The following is an 18,755-nucleotide window of genomic DNA, read 5'->3' as shown; positions in this document are numbered from 1 at the left end:
CCGTCACGCCCCCCACCCCCCACCCCCTCACACCCTGGGGGGCTGGGCCCCCCAACAATCTCCACCCAAGAGCTGACTCTGTTTACAAAGGAAGAGACGGAGAGCTGCGGAGGCCACTTGGGGAGGTTGTGAGAAGCTAGGACCCTGGGCCCCAAGCCCAGAGCTCCTCCCCGGGTGCCCAGGCCGGGGCGAGGGTACCTGAGGCTGGCCGCCCCGTACAGGAAGGAGATCCACAGCCAGCCGAGGACCAGGAACAGCAGCATCAGCGGGAAGGCGAACAGGAACCAGGAGCCGAAATTCACCACGTCGCACTGTGGGAAGAAGCTGGGGGACAGGAGAGGAGAGCCCATCAGGCGATCTGGGGGTGCAGGGAGGGGGTACGCCTGCGATGGGCCAAGGGAGAGGGGAGAGGGCCCCCTGGGAGCCATGGCCACGGAGCCTTTTGCCCCGCCCTCTCCTCTTCTTCGGAGGATGCTGCACTCCGGCCCTATGGATGCCCTGCAGCGGGTCTCAGGTCAGCAGGGGCGTGAGTGAGGAGGCCAGGAGGGAAGGTGTCAGCGTCTCACTCGGCTCCCCTCCCCTCCCCTCACCGTGCAGACGCACAGGCCAGGCCAGCCCACATCTGGGTTTTTTTTACTTGAAATCATGTCATGTTTAAATGTCAGCAATTAATTGAAATGTTGTTTAAAGACCACGGGAGGCAAACAACACACCCCCATGGACGGCACCCCCTGCTCATCTGTCCTCATGGCCCCGGGATGTCAGGCTCGCACAGAGCCTGAAAGGATTTAGGGCGAGAATAGCCCCTGCGGTGGACACGCGGGGACACAGCAGACACAGGGACACGGCAGACACAGGGACACGGCACAACAGTCTTCTCTTCAGGGGGATTTGGTAAAATGCATTTACCCTTTTACCCAGAAATTCTGCTACTAAGAAATATCTTAAAACAAAACAAACAAGCGTGGGTGCACCAGTGATTCAGTGGTGGAATTCTCACCTGCCACGCAGGAGACCCGGATTCGAGTACCAGCCCATGCACACAAAAAGATAAACCCAAATGTTAAGTCACTGCATAACAAACAAACTAGTAAATGAAAAAACAAAAGTGTTAATAATTCTGTATAATGGGATTCCAGGAGATTTTTATTTCCTTCTATTTCTTTATTTGAATTTTCTACAATGAATAAGTATGCCTTCTATAATAAGACAGAAAACAATAAAAATTGGTGACATTATACATAGCAAAATAATAATAATAATAAATGGAGACCATCTAAACGCCTAGGATTAAAGTGTGCCACTTACTCAAAATGGGATAATTTATTGCTATTAAAATGATATTTTCCAAAAGTTTCTAATTAAAAAAAATACACTATAAAATTGTATACACACATGTATATGTTTTATATATGTACATCTTAGAAGCAGTATTGAAGGCATTTCAAATTTTAATCTTTTTTCGTATTTTCTGTGTGTTTTATAATGTGCCTATACCACCTTATAATCAGAAAAAACTAATAAAATGTGTTTTGGGAACAAAGACCAAAGGACCCCCCAGGGCACTCTTCCCCCATCTTCCTGGCAGAGGACCATGTGGCAATCAGGTCCAGGTGTCAGCCTGGCCAGGTGCTGGTGCACGGTTGTCTCTCAAGCAAGCACTGGCCTAATCGCTACCGCGAGGACATTTCTTAGATTTACACCATCAGCATGCTGATTGCATCTATGGCTTACACATCTACAGTCAGCTAAGGAGAGTGTCTTCCACAGTGAGAGACCTTTAATCCAACCTGTTGAAGGCTTTTAATGGGGAGGTGTGCTGGTTTGAAAGGATGTATGTACCCTAGAAAAGCCATGTTTTAATCCTAATCCCATTTTGTAACGGCAGCCATTTCTTCTAATCCCTATTCAGTAACTGCATGTTTGAAACTGTAATTAGATCATCTCCCTGGAGATGTGACCCAGTCAAGAGTGGTTGGTAAACTGGATTGGGTGGAGATGTGTTTCCACCCATTCCAGGTGGGTCTTGGTTAGTTTACCGGAATCCTATTAAAGTAGGAAACATTTTGGAGGATGAGAGAGATTCCAAGAGAGCAGAGCCACGAGAAGCAGAGATTCTACCAGCCAGTGACCTTTGGAAAATGGTCCATGAAGAAGGAAAATGCCTCCTGGGGAGCTTCATGAATCAGGAAGCCAGGAGAGAAAGCTAGCAGATGATGCCGTGTTTGCCACATGCCTTTCCAGATGAGAGAGAAACCCTGACCGCGTTCACCATGTGCCTTCTCACTTGAGAGAGAAACCCTGAATTTCACTGGCCTTTTTGAACCAAGGTATCTTTCCCTGGATGTCCTCTGGACATTTTCTAGACTTGCTTTAACTGGGACATTTTCTCGGACTTGGAACTGTAAACTAGCAACTTATTAAATTCTCCTTTTAAAATGCCATTCTGTTCCTGGTATATTGCATTCTGGCAGCTAGCAAACTGAAACAGGAGGTGACCACTTCAGCAGTCAGAAGAGAGAACTTCCGTCTCTACTTCACCAGCTAGCCTCTCCTGGGGGAATTCATCAAAAACTTTCATTGGAGTTGCCAGTTTGCAGACTGCCCCTATGGAATTTGGACTTGTGCATCCCTGCAGTTGTGTGAGATACCTTTATAAAATCTCATGCTGTTTATAGACCTCTCCTGTTGGTTCTGTTTCCCTCGATGACCCTGATGATTACAGACCAGAACCCCAAATGACTTCACATTCCCTTTTAATCCCCTCCTTGCAGACCATGGACTGTTGCATACAATTTACATATAATTTGCATGTTATTTACTCAAAATCCTTCATGTTTGATACTTTTCCTTACAGCCCTAGCATTCCCCTCCCCTAACTTCTTTTCAGTTGGAACAAAGACCTACTTAGATCAGGTTGGGCAGGCAGCCTGGAAGCCTCTGAAGCAGCCCCCCATCCCCAACTCAGGACCTGCCCCGTTTTTCTTCCCGAGTCCCCTAGGACCCATGCTTTCCTGTCCATCCCTACAATGGGCTCCAGTGCCCTAATTCCAGCTCCCAGCCCCCCACCCCCAGAAGACTGCTGCTTTGCTCACACTCCTGCCTACGGAGAATAAGGGGTCAAGTCCACGTTCTCCCCGCACCTGAGGCAGAATCATCCTGGCTGCTGGTTTCCAGCAGCTCACCCAACATCACAAGGCAGAGCCAAAACTTGACCAAAGAATGGGTATTTTAAAGACATGTACGGCTTGCAGTGAGTTGAAATCAACTAGTAAAATACTGATATCTGAGCACCATCCCATACCTCCTGAATCAGAAACTTTCAGGGGGGGCCAGGCTCCCCACCCCCACCCCAACTCCCCAGGTGATTCTATTGTGCAGCCATTGCTGAGAAGCACTGCTTTCTATTATTAAATCTTAGAATCAAAGAATCAGAGAATCTGAGAAAAGAGACACATCTTACCCAAGGAATAAGATTTTAAAATTGGCACATGATGCAATACATGGGTGGACTTAAAATTACTCTGAAAATAATTTTGACTACCCACAAATATAGTACTGATGGTTTTTACCAAACCATTCCTCAGGAAGATCAATAGGAAGAGATTTCTCTCCATCCTTCTAACAGGCCTTTGATTGCTTGGTTGAGTGCCAGGCTAAACAAATTGGCCAATAGTTGACGCTGTGCTAATTTTCAAATACTTTCTGTGGCTGTTTGTATTCATGTAGATTAAATGAACATATGATGCCTCTCCACTGCAAAGGAATCTTAGAAACTCAGCATCTCAGAATCCTGGAAATTTAAAATCTTAGAATCTTGAAATACTAGAATTCTTAAAATCTTAGAACTCAGGGCCTTGGAATAATGACATTGTCAAGTCATGCAGACCAAGAATCCTTCTCTCTTCTCAACCCCTGCCTATCTGCATTCCTTCCATACTAATCTTGCTCTTCCTTGAATCTCCCGAGGAGTGTTATAGCCTCCAGGCCTTTGTATTGGCTGTTCCCTCTGTCCGAATGCTCTTCTCTTCTGCCTCCATGGACTCACTCCCTCTCTTCCAGGCCTCTGGTCAAATGCCACCTCATCAGAGAGGACACCCCCCGCCAACCTACATTCAACAGCTCTCCATTCCTTCACTTCTGCCTTCTCATCTTGCTTCATTTAATAACTTATCACATCAACATATTACATATTCATTTGCTTCTTAAATGAAATTCCTCTAGAATGGAAGCCCCCACTACCACTTGGCTGGGTTTTGTCCATTTGCTGCTCCCCCAGAACCTGGTAACCTGGTAAATGGAAGGCACTCAAGATACACCCCTGAATGTTCAATGGGTGAAAGTAAGAGCAGAGAAAGAGAGAGTCCAGTGCTGGGGTTGGGGGGTGGGCACTGGTTCTTACCTCTTGAGCTGGCCGAGCAGGATCAGGTTGGGGGCTGTGCCAGTGAGGGTTGTGGTGCCCCCAATGCTGGCTGAGTAGGGAATGGAGATGAGGAAGCCCTTCCAGATGTTTCTGCGATACTCCTCCTCCTTCTTGAAGTCGAGATCCAGGGGTGCCTCCACCTCATCAGGGTGGTCTTTGCTTTAAACAAACCCAAAAAGAAGCCATTCAGAACTTTCAGAATCCCTGGCCTCGTGGGGAACGAGCCCCACACGGCTGGGGGTTGGCAGGAGTCAAGCGGGCTCTCTGGAAGTCAATTTTGGGTTGGGCATCAAAAACCTTTAAGAATGTCCACCCCTTCAGCTCAGCTATTCTCCTTCCAAGAATTCATCCAAAAGAAATCATTGGACAAGTGCCCCGGGTATGAGTAGAAAGGAATTAATTAGGGCATTAAATACAATTAAAAAATTGAAAACTACCTAAACATCCATCAAAAAGGGATTGACTAGGGCGGGCCACTGTGGCTCAATGGCAGAGTTCTCACCTGCCATGCTGGAGACCTGGGTTCGATTCCTGGTGCCTGCCCATGTATTTAAAATAAAAATAGGATTGGCTAAATAAAGATGGTCCTTCCACAGGCTGGTAATACCAATGCAGCTATGAAAAAATGATGGTGAAAGATCTACTACACAAAGTAAAGTGAAAAAGCAAGTAACAGTGCTAACTAGTTTCATATTTTTAAAATATTCACATATATTATGCATATATGAGTATTAAGAAAAGTCAAGAATGGTAAACACAAAATTGTTTTGGTGCCTTTCTTAGTGAAATTATGGACTTTTTCTCTTTTTTCCTTGTTCATATTTTGTTTCTTTGTAAAGTTAAAGAAGTATTTATTATATAATTAAATGATAATTACGTTGACCTATATTTTTTGGGGTAAAAAGATGTTTACTATACTCCATAGAGTGAAAAAGCAGGTTACAAAACAGCAGTATAGCATCAACTTCTCATTTAAAAATGCATTTTATGTATATGGAGAGATATCAAGAAACAGTCCCGAAAGAAACTCACGTAACTGTCTCAATGGTGATCTCAGGAAGTGAAATGCTGAGTACATTTTTTGTTTTGTTTACCAGCATTTTTTTGATTCGAGCAATTATAAATGGTTAAAAGTGAATAAAATTAAGGATTGCTCCTTGTGTGACAAATCAAAACACTTCTTAAGAATGAAAGGTCATGTAAATACCTCTGACCTCCATCTCTACAGGAGGGGCCCTTCCCCAAGGGCCCAGCGCAGTGGGTCTGGGGACTGTGCAGCCCATTTCCAGCGGGGAAGGAAGGCGAGGATGGGAAGCCGGAGCTGCAGTCGTGGCCTGACTTCTTTAGGGGTAAAGGGGCCTGGTCTGGAACTGAGGGCTCCCCTTAGATGTGGGGAACCAGCCAGACTGAGCCCAGCACAAGAATGAGAGAGCAGAGAGGGTCCTCGAGACCAGGAAGGGGAAGGAGTTTGCATCCGATGGATGTGGAGTTCCAGAAGGTGGGGAACGGGTGCCTGCCCTTCCGAAACTCCGCAGGTCCAGTGCTTTGCACGGGAAGGCACTCAGCACAGCTGCTCAGGTCTCATGGGAGCCGGTGGAGGGGGCCAGTCGCAGGACCCACGTCTCAAAGCCAGGCTCCCAGCTCTCAAACTTGTTGCTGGGAAGGAGTCTGGGCCATGGGATCAGGAATATGTGAGCCACGCCATGTCCATCGGCCCCATCTAGGCAAAGTCAAGGCTACGTCGATGGCCTCTGAGACCCCACGTGCTCTGCCCTCGACAACTGCCCTCTGGCTACCCAAGCAACCTCTCTGACCCCACCTTCTATGTCCACTCAATTGGTTCCAGCTGCACTGGCTTGCCAGCTGCTCTCTGAAGTCTCGGGAACCTGCTGGCACCTTTGCTTAGGACGCCCTTTCCTCAAAGACCCCTGAGACCTCTCACCTCCTGCCCTCCCTGACCACCGATTTTGAAGCTGCCCTTTCCCACTCACCAACCCCCTCCCTCCTGCCAGCTTTGTTCCCCTCCACAGCACTTAGCCGTCATCTGACAACCTATGCATTTTACTCACTCATTTGTGTCTCATCACTGGAATGTCAGCTCCCCAAAAGCTAGGAGTTTTTGTCTGTTTACTGCCACATCCCCTGCACCTGGACCTATGTCTGGCTCATCATAAGCTCCTGCGGTGGGCGAGTCGCTTTAGCCCCTGTTGTCTCATTGCTATTAAACTGAGATAACAAGGCCATTATGACAGGTGCCACCATCTGCACCTGGAAGGCCTGGGCGACCTGCTTTACGCACATTCTCTCAATCTCAAAACAGCCCTAGAAGGTGGGTCCCAATATCATGCCCAGTTGGTAGGTGAAGAACTAACTCAGGATCAGAGAGGTTAAGTGAGTTCTCCAGGTTGCAGAGCTGGTAAGTGGCAGAGCCAGGGTTCAAAGTTAGGACTGCCTGACTCCAAACCCATGATCTTAACCACTCCGCCATCATGTGAAGTTCAAATGTGACACCAATGTGACGACACTTTCCAAGTCGTATAGGCGTGAAGAATTATGATTGTTTCATGGGATCTTTTCTATACGTAGAGCTCTTGACCCTCTCTGCACCCCTTTGCCCCCTGACTGTCATGTCGTTTGTTCTGTCTTGCTCTTTGGGGGTCTCTTCAGTTTTTAAGAAGGCTGCAGAGAGCCATGCCTAGGCCACATGCATGATTGGTGGGAACTTGGCATTAGGTCATTTGGAGGAGAAGTTCAGGGCTGGGAGGGGTATTGCCTGCAGCCAATGCATTTTTGTTCCTCTCCCTGGATCAAGCGGAGGCTCCTCTATGAATTTTAGCAGGAACTCACGCTTCTGTGCTGGCAAGGAACTGCATCTCCGTGGGCACGGTGGGCAGGCCGTTTCTCCGCCCGGTAGCTAAGAGGAAAGAGCAGTGTCTTTAGTGTAACGTAACAAATGAGACAGGACTGTTCCCATTCTTATGTGGGAAATCAGGAATGCTGCTTCAGGTCCCCCACCTCGCCAAGGACGCCACCCTCTTCATCGAATCGAAAAGGCCACTAAACACTCTGTCCTCTTGGCCCATCCGGGGGTGGAAATGGCCTCAGACCTGTGGGCTGGGAGCTAGCGACAAGGCTGCTGGAAAACACATAACTCAAGCCCTAGTCTCACCTAAGCAGCTGTCACCAAAGTGAGCTTCGGGAAAGGCGAGCTATGAGTGGTAATGGGTCAGCAGTGGGTGGGCAGCTCCAATTGCCCATCATTCACTCATTCAAAAAATACTTATTCACCACCTACAATGTGTTATTTACTACGTACTTTACACAATAAAGAACAGGGTGCCTGTTTCCATGGAGGAAACATTCATTCTAGAAATGGAGATAGACAATGAACAAAGAATATTTCAGGTAGTGATGAATGTATAGAGGAAATGAAAGTGGGCTATCTAGAGGAAAGCAATTGGCAGAGAGGGGAGAGGGAACAAGGAGGGTTACTTGTGATGAGGTCATCAGAGAAGATGCTGTGAGCTGTTAAACATTTGATCCGAGACCTCAGGGATAAAAAAGAGCCAATCACAAGAGTGGTGGGAAAAGGGTTTCAGGCAGCAGGAACAGCAGATGCAAAGGTCCTGAGGTAAGGAGGAGCTTGGCACATTTGGGGAACCTAGAAAAGGCCAGTGTGCTGTGAAAGTAGTGAGCGGGGGAGGACTAAGAGAGACGGGGGCTGGAGGGGAAGAGACCAGCAGGAGCCTTATCAGGCATGGTGATCCCCTGAGGAATGGAGAGCCCAAGAGGGAAAGGATATGACATACACTTTGCAAACACCTCTGGGCCTGGTAAGGAAGAATGGTCTGCTGTGAACAAGAGTGGAAGCTGGGAGACCAGTTTGGAGCCTACTGTGTTTTCAGGATAAAGAATGGTGGTGGCATATATGTAGAATGGAATGATCCTATGTTAAGAATGTTTTTGTTTCTTGTTATATATATATTTTTTAATTAAAAAATTAAAAAAAATTAAAGAATGGTGGTGGCAGGGGCTGGTGATGGTGGAAACACTGAGATGACTGAGTTGTGGATGTGTTTCAGTTTTTCTTCTGAGATGAGTGCTCAGGGTAACTCAGAGCCCGGGACCAATGCTCAGTTCATATGAAGCCTGATCCCAGGCCAATCCACTGATGAATCTTTATGGAGCACTGCTCATGATCCTGGCATTGAGTGTCAAGTCAGATGAAAACCCAGGACCTTGCAGAGCTTACCTTCTGGTGGGGGAGCTAGACCTTGAACAAATAAGTATAATATATAGTGTGTCAGATGGAGATGAATTTTAGAGAGTGAAATAAAGTAGGGAAGGAAAACAAGGTGTTCTGGGGTGGGAGTGAAGTTGACATTTTTAAAAGGCTGGCTTAAAGGAAGGTCTATCTGAGTAGGTGGCATCAATCAGAGACCTGAGGAAGGTGAGGAGGTGAGCAGGTGAACATCTGGGTCAGTGAACAGCAGGTGCAAAGGTCCTGCGGTGGAGTGTGCCTGGTGTGTTGGAAAGAAGAGGGAAACTAGTGGGAGAGTAGGAGGTGAGAGAAGTGTCAGGGGGTGGAGGTGGGGTGGCAGGAAGGTGGCTGGATTATGCAGAGGTCTCACATTCACAGTAAGGACTTGAACTTCTCCTCTGAGTCGAAGAAGAGCTCGGGTAGTGTTTGAGCAGAAGAGGGACAGTGCTTAAGAAGTATACTTCTGCTCCTGGGACCTGTCTCCTTAGGAGGCTCAGACAGTGTTTTGGAGAGAAGAACAATGGAATGAATTAAAAGTTCCTGCAGCTGGAACCCCCATCAATGGCAGGAAGCCCACCCTTGGGCATTGGAGGTGTGACCCGTGGCTAAACAGGAGGACTCTGGATTCAAATCATAGCTCCATCACTTATACCCATGTGACACCAGGTCAGTGGTCCCCAACTGGGACTAACTCTATCCCCAAGAGACATTTCACGGTCTGGAGACATCTGGGGTTGTCACCACTGGGGGCTGGGGGTGCTACTGGCATCTAGGGGGTAGAGACCAGGGATGTTGCTAAAGATCATGTGATGCACAGGACAGCCTCAACAGCAAAGAATTATCCCACCCAAAATGTCAATGGCGCTGAGGTTGAGAAATCCTGGTTTCAATAAATCCCTTAATCTCCCTGAACCTCTGTTCTTTCATTTCTAAATTGGAAGTGAACAATTCTCCTAGGGTTATCAAGAGGATTAAGGAATGAACCCACTGAAACAGGAGTTGACAAACTTCTTCCGTAAAGGGCCAGAGAATAAAAACTTTAGGCTTTCCGGCCATGTGGTCCCCGTCACCAGTACTTAACTTCACCATTTCCATCATTACGTGAAAGCAGCCTCAGATGGTGGGCACACAAGTGAGCACGATTGTGTTCCAGTAAAACTTTATTCATGGAACTGAAATTTAAATTCAATATATTTGAATTCTTGTGTTATAAAATATTTTTCTTCTTTCAATTTATTTCAACCATCTAAAAATATAAAACCATTCTTAGCTCACAGGTTGCACAGAAACAGGCAGGAGGCCGGATTTGCTGGCCCAGATTTCGTCAACCTGACCGGAAGCATTTAACAGGGAGATGAGGATTCAGTAACTCGTAAGGATTCAGGAACTGAATTACTCTTGAGAAAGAAAAACAAAGCCCCTGAAGTTCAGAACTGATCTGACACTTCACGGCTTGGACATCGTGTTCTCCTGTTGGACCTGCAGTGTCACAAAATGCCAACATCCGGCAAAGTCACTGTGAGACCACGATAAAACTAGTCAAAGCAGGACCGCTGAATAACCTGCTAAGCACAGACAAGCACAAGGTCACTGCGCTGTGCACAAAACCCCAAGCATCCCCCTCTCTTGCTGAACCAGTGACGGCTACTCTCATACCCCTCCTTTCCGGTGTCTCACACCCTCTTTCTGGTGTGTGTTCGTCCTCGCAGCAAAGAGGAATAAGCCCGGCTCCTTTCACTATGGCTGTGTTCCCAGGAGTCTTTCCCTAAAGGACGTTGATACTTTTGAAGGAACTCCATCAGGAAAGAAAAATGTCTTGGTTTGTTTTCACGGGATTCTCCTTCAGCAGGGAAAGCAGGCCGCCTCCTCAGTCTCGGGGCCAGGGAGAAGAGGCTGGGTCCGGCCTTGGCTCCTTTTCTGGCTCACGGGGCCCCTCGTCCCCCTGGGACTGCACTTGCCCTGTCGGTACCACGAAGGAGCAGAATTCGGAGTGGCTGCAGGTGTCATCTTTGTGGTGCCCGAGGCTGGCCCTGCTGACCACCAGAAGGGGTCTGAGAGCTCGGGGTCCTGTCAGCTCACCCTGGGCCCTGGGGACAAGGACTTCGGGGCTAATGTGTGGGACACATGTCCACACGCCATGCATGAGGCCGGAGCCCAGGCCATGGAAGCAAAGGGCTGGGGAGAGCATACTGGTAGGGAAAGGCAAGGCGGCTCCCCGGGGATGCCCAGACTGGGAGGAACTGTGACCCAGGGACCCCTGCCCTCATCCATCTCCAGCTCACTCTGTGCCCTTCCCTCCGGGCCAGGAGCATGGCTGCCACCAAGCCTTGGATACACACTGAGCTCGCCGGCATCTCAGGCACCATCTACGGCCCTCCTGCCCAGCCTCAGCTGAACATGACACCCACTTGGGCCAGCCCCACTCCCAGAGGTGCTGGTTTTTTCCTGGTATTTTTGAAAAGCAGCCAAGGCTGAAACGACTGGTGGGAAGTGACAGATGAGGATGCCAGGGCCTTCTGTGGCTCTCCCCTTTGCCACAGTCCCTACCTGGCCCTTAACTCATTCGTGGAGCCTGGCTGTGCTGCTTTGTGAGCCCGGACCTAAGACTACACACACTGCAAACAGGGTAGCGGGGGATATTGGCGCACACAAAACCATAAACAGTAATTACATACACGAGTAAAAAGGATTGAGTGTCACCTTTTCTTATGCAGATAAGTACTGTGTCAATTTTTTACACTACACCTTATTTTTCTAATAATGATGGAGTGATAATAAAGCCAGTGAAGCTGTTGAAAAAATTGCGAAACTGAGCTGCAAAGCACTCTTAAACATTTACTCGGTGCCACTGCTCCCCGCCCCTTCTGTGGCCCCAGAGATCCAAGAGACCACACAGAAACAGGACAGTGGGACAAAGTCTCCAAAGGCTCTGAGCAGCCTGGGGTCCAACAATCAAGGGCAAGGCAGATACTCAGTGTTTATGTAAGGGCTTATCCAAACAATAACAAGCCCTGGGTCTGTATCAGGCTGGGGAACCAAGAATTTCCATAGTTATAACCTTACCGCAGCCTCAACAGGCTCCATAGGGCTTACTACCCTCCTTTTTACACCTGGGAAACTGAGGCTCAGAGAGGATGGCTGTGTTGGGGTGGAGATGCAGCAGTCTAAGGACTCCTCCCCTTGAACCTCACACTGTCTGCAAAGGCACCTGGTAAACACAGCACCCTCGGTCCAACCTGGAGCTGAAAACTCCAGCTTCACCTGCCCAGTGACTTTACACACAGGAGGCTCCCAGAAAAGAGTTCTCGTATCAAATCAGCACCCGGGGAAGCCCACCATCTCCCACACTAGGCAGGTTTACAGCCCCCATTTTATGGGTGAGGAACCTGAGGCCTAAGGCAGTGAGGTAAGCACCCATTCATTCATTCATTCACTCATCCAGCCCTGGCTGGACGCCTGCAAGGTGCTGGGTAAGCAAGACTGCACGAGTACAGACTGCCCACGGCTGCCAACGGGACTGACAACCCCTCGAGGAGCTTAGGGTCTCCCTGGGGGCGGATGAGAAACAAGGAAGGAGATAAATACCTCTCAACTAGAAGAGGATGTGGCAAGGCTTAAGGCCTTATTACCTGCCCCTCACCCCACCCCCGGAAATCGTATCTCGTTCTTACACAATGTCCACATATTACCCACTTGCTGCAGGCCAAATCCTCATCTCTCATGTGAGCTTTAAAACAATCCAGGCGAATGGAAGGTTTGATCCTGGTTTTATAGTTGAGGAAAGTCTCAACTCTGGGCAAGTCCCTTTGCTGCTCTGAGCCCCAGCTGCCTCCTCTGTAAGGTGAGGACAGGGCCTTCCCTGCACGGCCACGGGTGGGGGTGGAGGGTGCCCTGGGGTCATGCATGTGGATGGGCTTTGGAGAAGCCACCCCCACCCCATAGGTTCCCCAGGCATATGAGGAGCAGACCTGGGTCAAGGCCCTGGAGAGAAGCAGCAGGCTGCCCTCTGAGGCGGATGACCTGGGGGGCTCGTCCAGCACCCCGCACCCTGCTCCAGGCTCTGTTCCTCTCTGCACTGGGCACCAGGCACTGTGCTTACAGGCACAGATTCTGGATTTAGACAGAACTATCTCACCAAATTACTTTGGACAAATTGTTTAGCCACTCTGAGCCTCAGTCTCCTCATCTGAAGAGTAGGACCGTAGCGCCATCAGGAGTATTAAATGGGCAAATGTTAGCACAGTGCCTGGGATATGCCAGGTCGGCAGGAAAGGACAGCTGCCCTCGTCGTGATGGTGTTTGTTGTGGCTGCAGGTGTGCTTCATGAACCTCAAGTCCCTGGAGACCCTGCTGGGCCCACCAGCAGTCTCACCGCCTCCACCTTGGCCTCACCTCCAGCCACCGATGGGGCACCCAGACTGGGTGAAAGGGCACACCTCTCTTTGCACTGGAGTCAGCCTGTGCCAGGCTTTAGGGGGCTGATCATTAACCACCCCTACTCTGACCCCATGCCCGAGAAGGTGGGTGTCGGCCACAGTCCCCCATTCGCCGGCCTCCTGCATCAGGCAGCGTAGGAGGAGAGGACTCTGGATTCGGCCTCACCGTGGGCTCTGTGTGACCTCGGGCAAGACCTGCCCCTTTCCAGGCCTCGGTTTTTTCATCTTCGTAATGAAAGAGCTCGGCTTTCAGGTATTTTTTGGCCACTAGACAACTCTGAAAAAATTCTGGCATGAGCGGCAGAAAGTACAGGTTAGGAGTGCGAGCTCCGAGGTCAGCTGGCCTGGATTCAAGGTGTCCGAGACCCTGGTTTAATGCTGAGTGGCCTTGGGGGACACTTTTCCCCCCCGATTTTTTTTTCTCAATTTCCATCCCTCCAAAGGAGGCTGATGCAAGGCCGATCTCTTCAGATGTCAGGCTTTGGAAGGGGCCTTATAAGGCAAATGTAAAGCATCACCTGTTGTTATGCCTCAGAAGCCCAGTGCAAACAACAGATAGAGCGGGGCAGCTGGGTGGCAACGAGGGAGAGGGCAGAGTGCCAGCTATAGGGGACCACAGCCCACAGGCAGGATCCTGCTCACTGCCTAGCTTTTTATTTTTATAGCCTGCCCTCTCAGAATGGTTTTTACATTTTAAAACGGTTGAAAAAAATCATCCAAAGAATAATATTTCAAAAAGTGAAAAATCATATGCAATTCTGATTTCAGAATCCATAAATGAAGTTCTATTGGAGTATAGCCAAGTCCACTCAGTTACGTACTGCCCACAACAGCTTCTGTACTAGAATGGCAGAGTGGAGTAGCTGTGGCCACAAAGCTGTGACCCTCTGACCCACAACGCCTAAAGCTGATCGTCCACAGGGAACGTTTGCTGGTCCCTGCTGCAGGACGGCTCAGCCTGCCATGGGAATAGATACTGCCTCTGCCACTTTACCAAAGTGATTCTGCACATTTCACTCTCAGAATCTCATCTGTAAAGTTCTTCTAATCATTTCTAGCTTCCTGGGCTGTTGTGGAAATAAAACAAGCAGGTCCCTTACTGTTGATGGAGAAATACTCATATCACTGACAGTGAGATTAACTTCGGTGATTCATGGGTTAAGATTTAAATTTTTAACAGCTATAAACTGATTTTAATGCACATTTGAAAAACCATAGCACACAAAACCCATGCTTTCATGGATGCTGTTTTTGTGTAGTTGGGGCAAATGGTCCAGGGTTACTGGGTAGGTCTGCCACCCATCTCCCAACATGCAGCCTCCATCTATGGCCAGGGGGCAGCCCCCTCTCGCCCTATCATATTCACACTCCAGCTGCTAGGAAGCAGAGAGTGGGAAGGCAGAAGCCAGATGGGGCACACATCATTTCCACTCTTATGCCATGAGCTAAACTTAGACATGTGACCACATCTAATTGCAAGGGAAGCTGGAACATTCACAGTTCTCACTGCACAGCCACGTGTCCATGTGAGGGCTCTATTACTCAAAGAACAACAGAAGAACTGATAACGGGCGGGAAGTTAGCAATCTCTTCCTACATATGTACCAATTCAGAGGTTCCTTCTAGAATACATCACAGAGATGAAAGGTGTTCTCCAAAAGAGATGTTCACCTGGAAACTGTGAATGTGATCTTATTTGGAAAGACGGTCTTTTCAGATGTATTTGAGGTAAGGCTCTAGTGAGGACACATTCCTGGATTAGGGTGGGCCCTAAATCCAGTGTCAAGGGTTCTTTTAGAAGACAGAAGAGGAGACAGAGTCAAAAAGTGAAGGCCATGTGGGCATGGAGGCAGAGAGAGTGGAGGGACGTGGCTACAAGCCAGGGACCAAAAGTGACCAGCAGCTCCCAGAAGCGAGGAGAGACGCCTGCAATAGCCTCTCCCTCCAAGCCTCCAGAAGGAACGAACCCCGCCAACACCTGGAGTTCTGACTTCTGGCCTCCAGAACTGGGAGGGAATCAATTTTTGTTGCTTTAAGCGATCCAGTTTGTATCATTTGTTATGGCAGCCATTGTAAACTAATACATACATTGACGTAAATTACGAGTGAGAGGATTTAAAATGGACATGATGTGGCAGCCACTTTGCCACCATGAGGGAAAGACCACGGGAATCACGGAGATGCTGATGGAAAGCCCTGAGGTCACTGTGCCTCTGAATTAATCCTGACTTGGCCTTTCTCTCTATTTCCTGAGAGTTGAGAAAAATAAACACTTACTCTTTTTTCTCCCCACCCCCACCAGGGATTCTTTATCCTCTGCCTCCCCCCCAACCTTGGTTAAGTAATAATGTCTATGTAGATTAATATGTTTGGGTTGTTTTTTTTTCACCTCTTTCTTTTTGCTTTTTTTTAAATCTTTTTTACATACATTCCCATACCCCTTTCCCCCTATCCTTCCCCCTAATCCAACTGGCAGTCTCTAATCTGCTTTATAACTCTATATTTCTAGTCATCTCTTATAAGTGGTATCTACAGTGTTTGTCCGTATGCCTTTATAACTTATTCCACTTATTGTAACATTTCAAGGCTCTTCCATGTTGCAGTGTGTCTCGTAACTTCATTTTTTGTTATGGACCAATAATATCCCATTGTGTGTATGTACCTCATTCTATTTATTTGTTGGTGGACATTTGTTTTTTGCCAGCTTTTGGCTATTGTGAATAATGCTGCTATAAACACTGGTATACAAGTATCTGTTGGCCATCCTGTGGAAATCCCATCTTTGGGTGAAGTGGGATTTTGGGGTCAAATGGTAAATTATCTTTCACTTTTTGAAGAATAACTACACAGCTTTCCACAGGGGCTACACCATTTTACATTCCTTAACAATGCACCAGAGCTCCAATTTCTCTGCATCCTTTCCAACACTTGCTGTTTTCTGTTTTTTGAATAACAGTCATCCTTGTGGGTATGATGTGGCATCTCACTGGTTCACCCGTCTTCTTTAAGCCAAATGTACACCGGCATTCTTTTACTTGCAGCCAAAAGAACTCTCACTGATACAGTTGGTTTCATGGGTGAAAGTATGGGCTCTGGAGCCAGACTGCCTGGGTTCAGATTCAGTCCTGGCTGTTTGCCTGCTGAGTGATCTGGGGAAGTTTACTTCCCCTCTCTGGGCTTGGGTTTCACTTTGTTGTAGAATGCAAAAGCAGAGGGTTGACTGATTCAAACTCCTCAGTTACTGACACATTATCACCGTTTGCTGTAATACCAACCCTCTTTTGCTTTATTTATTTTTTAGCTCCTATTATCCCTGTTTCTACCCCTTCCTTCCCATAGCAACCATTCCAATGTGTTTCATTTGTAGCTTTTTGTTTATGTATTTGCAAAATGTTTGTCATTTCTGTGTATTTTAATTTCCGTAATCATATTGTGTTCTATATCTCATTCTGCTTTTTTTTTTTTTTTTAACATAGGCAGGCACCGGGAATCGAACCCGGGTCCTCTGGCATTGCAGGCAAGCATTCCTGCCTGCTGAGCCACCGTTGGCCCACCCTCTCATTCTGTTTTTTTAACTCACAACAATATTCTGAGATCCACTTACATAACTATATGTTTCCCTAATTTTTATTTCCTAAAATCCTTTTTTCCCCACCACAATTTACCTACCTCTTTGTTAGTGATGAAGCCTGTGTGGCTGCAAACTCCCCCACCCCAGATGACACTGTGGTGACATTATCACATGCTTCCCATAACTGGCCTGTGTAGGAATTCCTTTGGGATTTGCATTCAGGAGCAAACCACTGATTACAGGGGGTGTGTACATTTAATCTGGTTAAATACTTCCAGAATGTTCTTAAGAATGGCTGGCCAGCCACACTCTCTCTAGAGTGCACGTGGATTCCCCCGGCCACGCCCCACCAATGCTGGGCACCACCCAGCTCTCTTACTTTTGCCAGTTTCATTGGTGTGACTCTCATCGTTGTTTCAGTTTGCAATTTTCTGGGCATTGGGATTTTGAGCATCTCTTTGAATGCTTTAAAATAAGGCTTAATTACAGTACCTACTTCATAGAGTTGTTTTTGTTTTATTGCGGTTTTAGATACATACAAATTTTATATATATATAAATTGCCATTTTATGCATTTAACCCTTTTGGGTGTATATATCAGTGGCATTAATTACTTCTACAGTGTTGTGCTACCATCACCACCTTCCATGACTAAAACTAAGGTTGTTTTGAGGGTTAAAGGAGATCACATATCTAAGGTGTTTAACTCATCTTCTAGAACACAGTAAATGCTCAATACATGCAGATTTTGAAAAGGAAGACACCACATTCAACTTATCAACTTCTCAGTTATGATTATTATTACAACACCCAGCATGTAGTAGGTGCTCAATAAATGAGTGTTTTCTGGCACCCCTTGGACATCCCCACTCCCTCTCCCCACTGTTGGCGTTGGCCCGGTCCCTCCTATGGCCTCACCTGTCCCTTCTTCACTCTCCCAGACGAGGTCCTTCTGTTTCTCCTTCGGGTCAAAGAGACTCTTCAGGATGGCGCTGGCGATGGGCAGCATCATGGCGGTGGAGGCGGTGTTGCTCAGCCACATGGACAGGAAGGAGGTGGTCACCATCATGCCCAGGATGAGCCTGGGGGACAGAGGTGGTCACAGGCAGATCCAGAGCCCGGGGTCCAGGAGGACCTCTGCTTCCCGTTTGCCATGCCTGAGGAGTCCAACCCACCCATTTTACAGATAGAAAGCTGAAGCTCAGATAAGGCAAGTCAGTGGCAAAGCTGGGACCCAGTCCACTTACCAGGCTTATTTTAGATCCACAGAAGCTGTGGCTCAGAGTATTTGAGTAAACTGACCACCGGTACATGGTCATGAAGTTCTGAAGGCATCTGAACCCTGAAACTTTCCCTCCTTGGCCCCTGTGCCGGTTTGAATTTGTGTACCCCAGAAAAGCCATGTCCTTTAATCCTCATTCAATATTGCTGTGTGGGAGCTTTTAGATCATTCCCATGGAGATGTGACCCACCCAATTGTGGGTGGTAACTTTTGATTAGATGGTTTGAACGGAGATGTCTCTCTACCCATTCCAGGTGGGTTCTTGATTAGTTTCCTGGAATCCTTTAAAAGAGGAAATATTTTGGAGAGGGCATTCAGAGCCTTAAGAACCCCAACAGCCCACACAGCCAGAGACTTCTGGAGATGAAGAAGGAAAATACCCCTGGGGGAGCTTCATGAAACAAGGAACCTGGAGAGAAAGCAGACGTTGCCATGTTCGCCATGTGCCTTTCCAACTGAGAGAGAAACCCTGAACTTCATCAGTTGTCTGGGTTTGGTACCAAGACTCTCTATCATTTTGCCCTAAACGGCCCCCACCAACTTCCCCCCACGTTCCCCTCTCTTCCCAGATGCCACTGCACAGGTAACAGTGAATTGCTCGCCAGCGTCCCAGCGTGCCTTGAGCGCTTCTGCCTCACTGCCTTTGCTTGTTCTGTTCTCACCAACAGGATCTAAGTTTCATGATTTTTTTTCTTTACGTTGCACTCTTTAATCCACCTGGAATTTACTCAGCTGCAGAGGGTAAAGTGAAGATCTAAATAATTGTTCCCCCAAAGAGTAAA

At 47.8% G+C, this 18,755-nt stretch overlaps 1 protein-coding gene across 1 annotated transcript in view; it reads right to left on the bottom strand.

The window, feature by feature from the left end:
- SLC13A3 (solute carrier family 13 member 3) overlaps positions 1–18,755 on the bottom strand; it is an 89,442-nt gene that overhangs the window by 33,142 nt on the left and 37,545 nt on the right. The window contains exons 3-6 of the mRNA XM_077159407.1: positions 17,610–17,773; positions 7,271–7,337; positions 4,403–4,582; positions 199–324 (exon numbers count right to left, since the gene is read on the bottom strand). Coding sequence (XP_077015522.1) covers positions 199–324; positions 4,403–4,582; positions 7,271–7,337; positions 17,610–17,773 — 537 coding nt within the window. The remainder of the gene's footprint in view (positions 1–198; positions 325–4,402; positions 4,583–7,270; positions 7,338–17,609; positions 17,774–18,755) is intronic.

The sequence above is a fragment of the Tamandua tetradactyla genome, chromosome 1 (assembly GCF_023851605.1).
Source record: "Tamandua tetradactyla isolate mTamTet1 chromosome 1, mTamTet1.pri, whole genome shotgun sequence".
Classification (NCBI taxonomy): Eukaryota; Metazoa; Chordata; class Mammalia; order Pilosa; family Myrmecophagidae; genus Tamandua; species Tamandua tetradactyla.
Note: the sequence above shows the minus strand (reverse complement) of the source record. Positions and strands in the feature narration are given on the sequence as shown.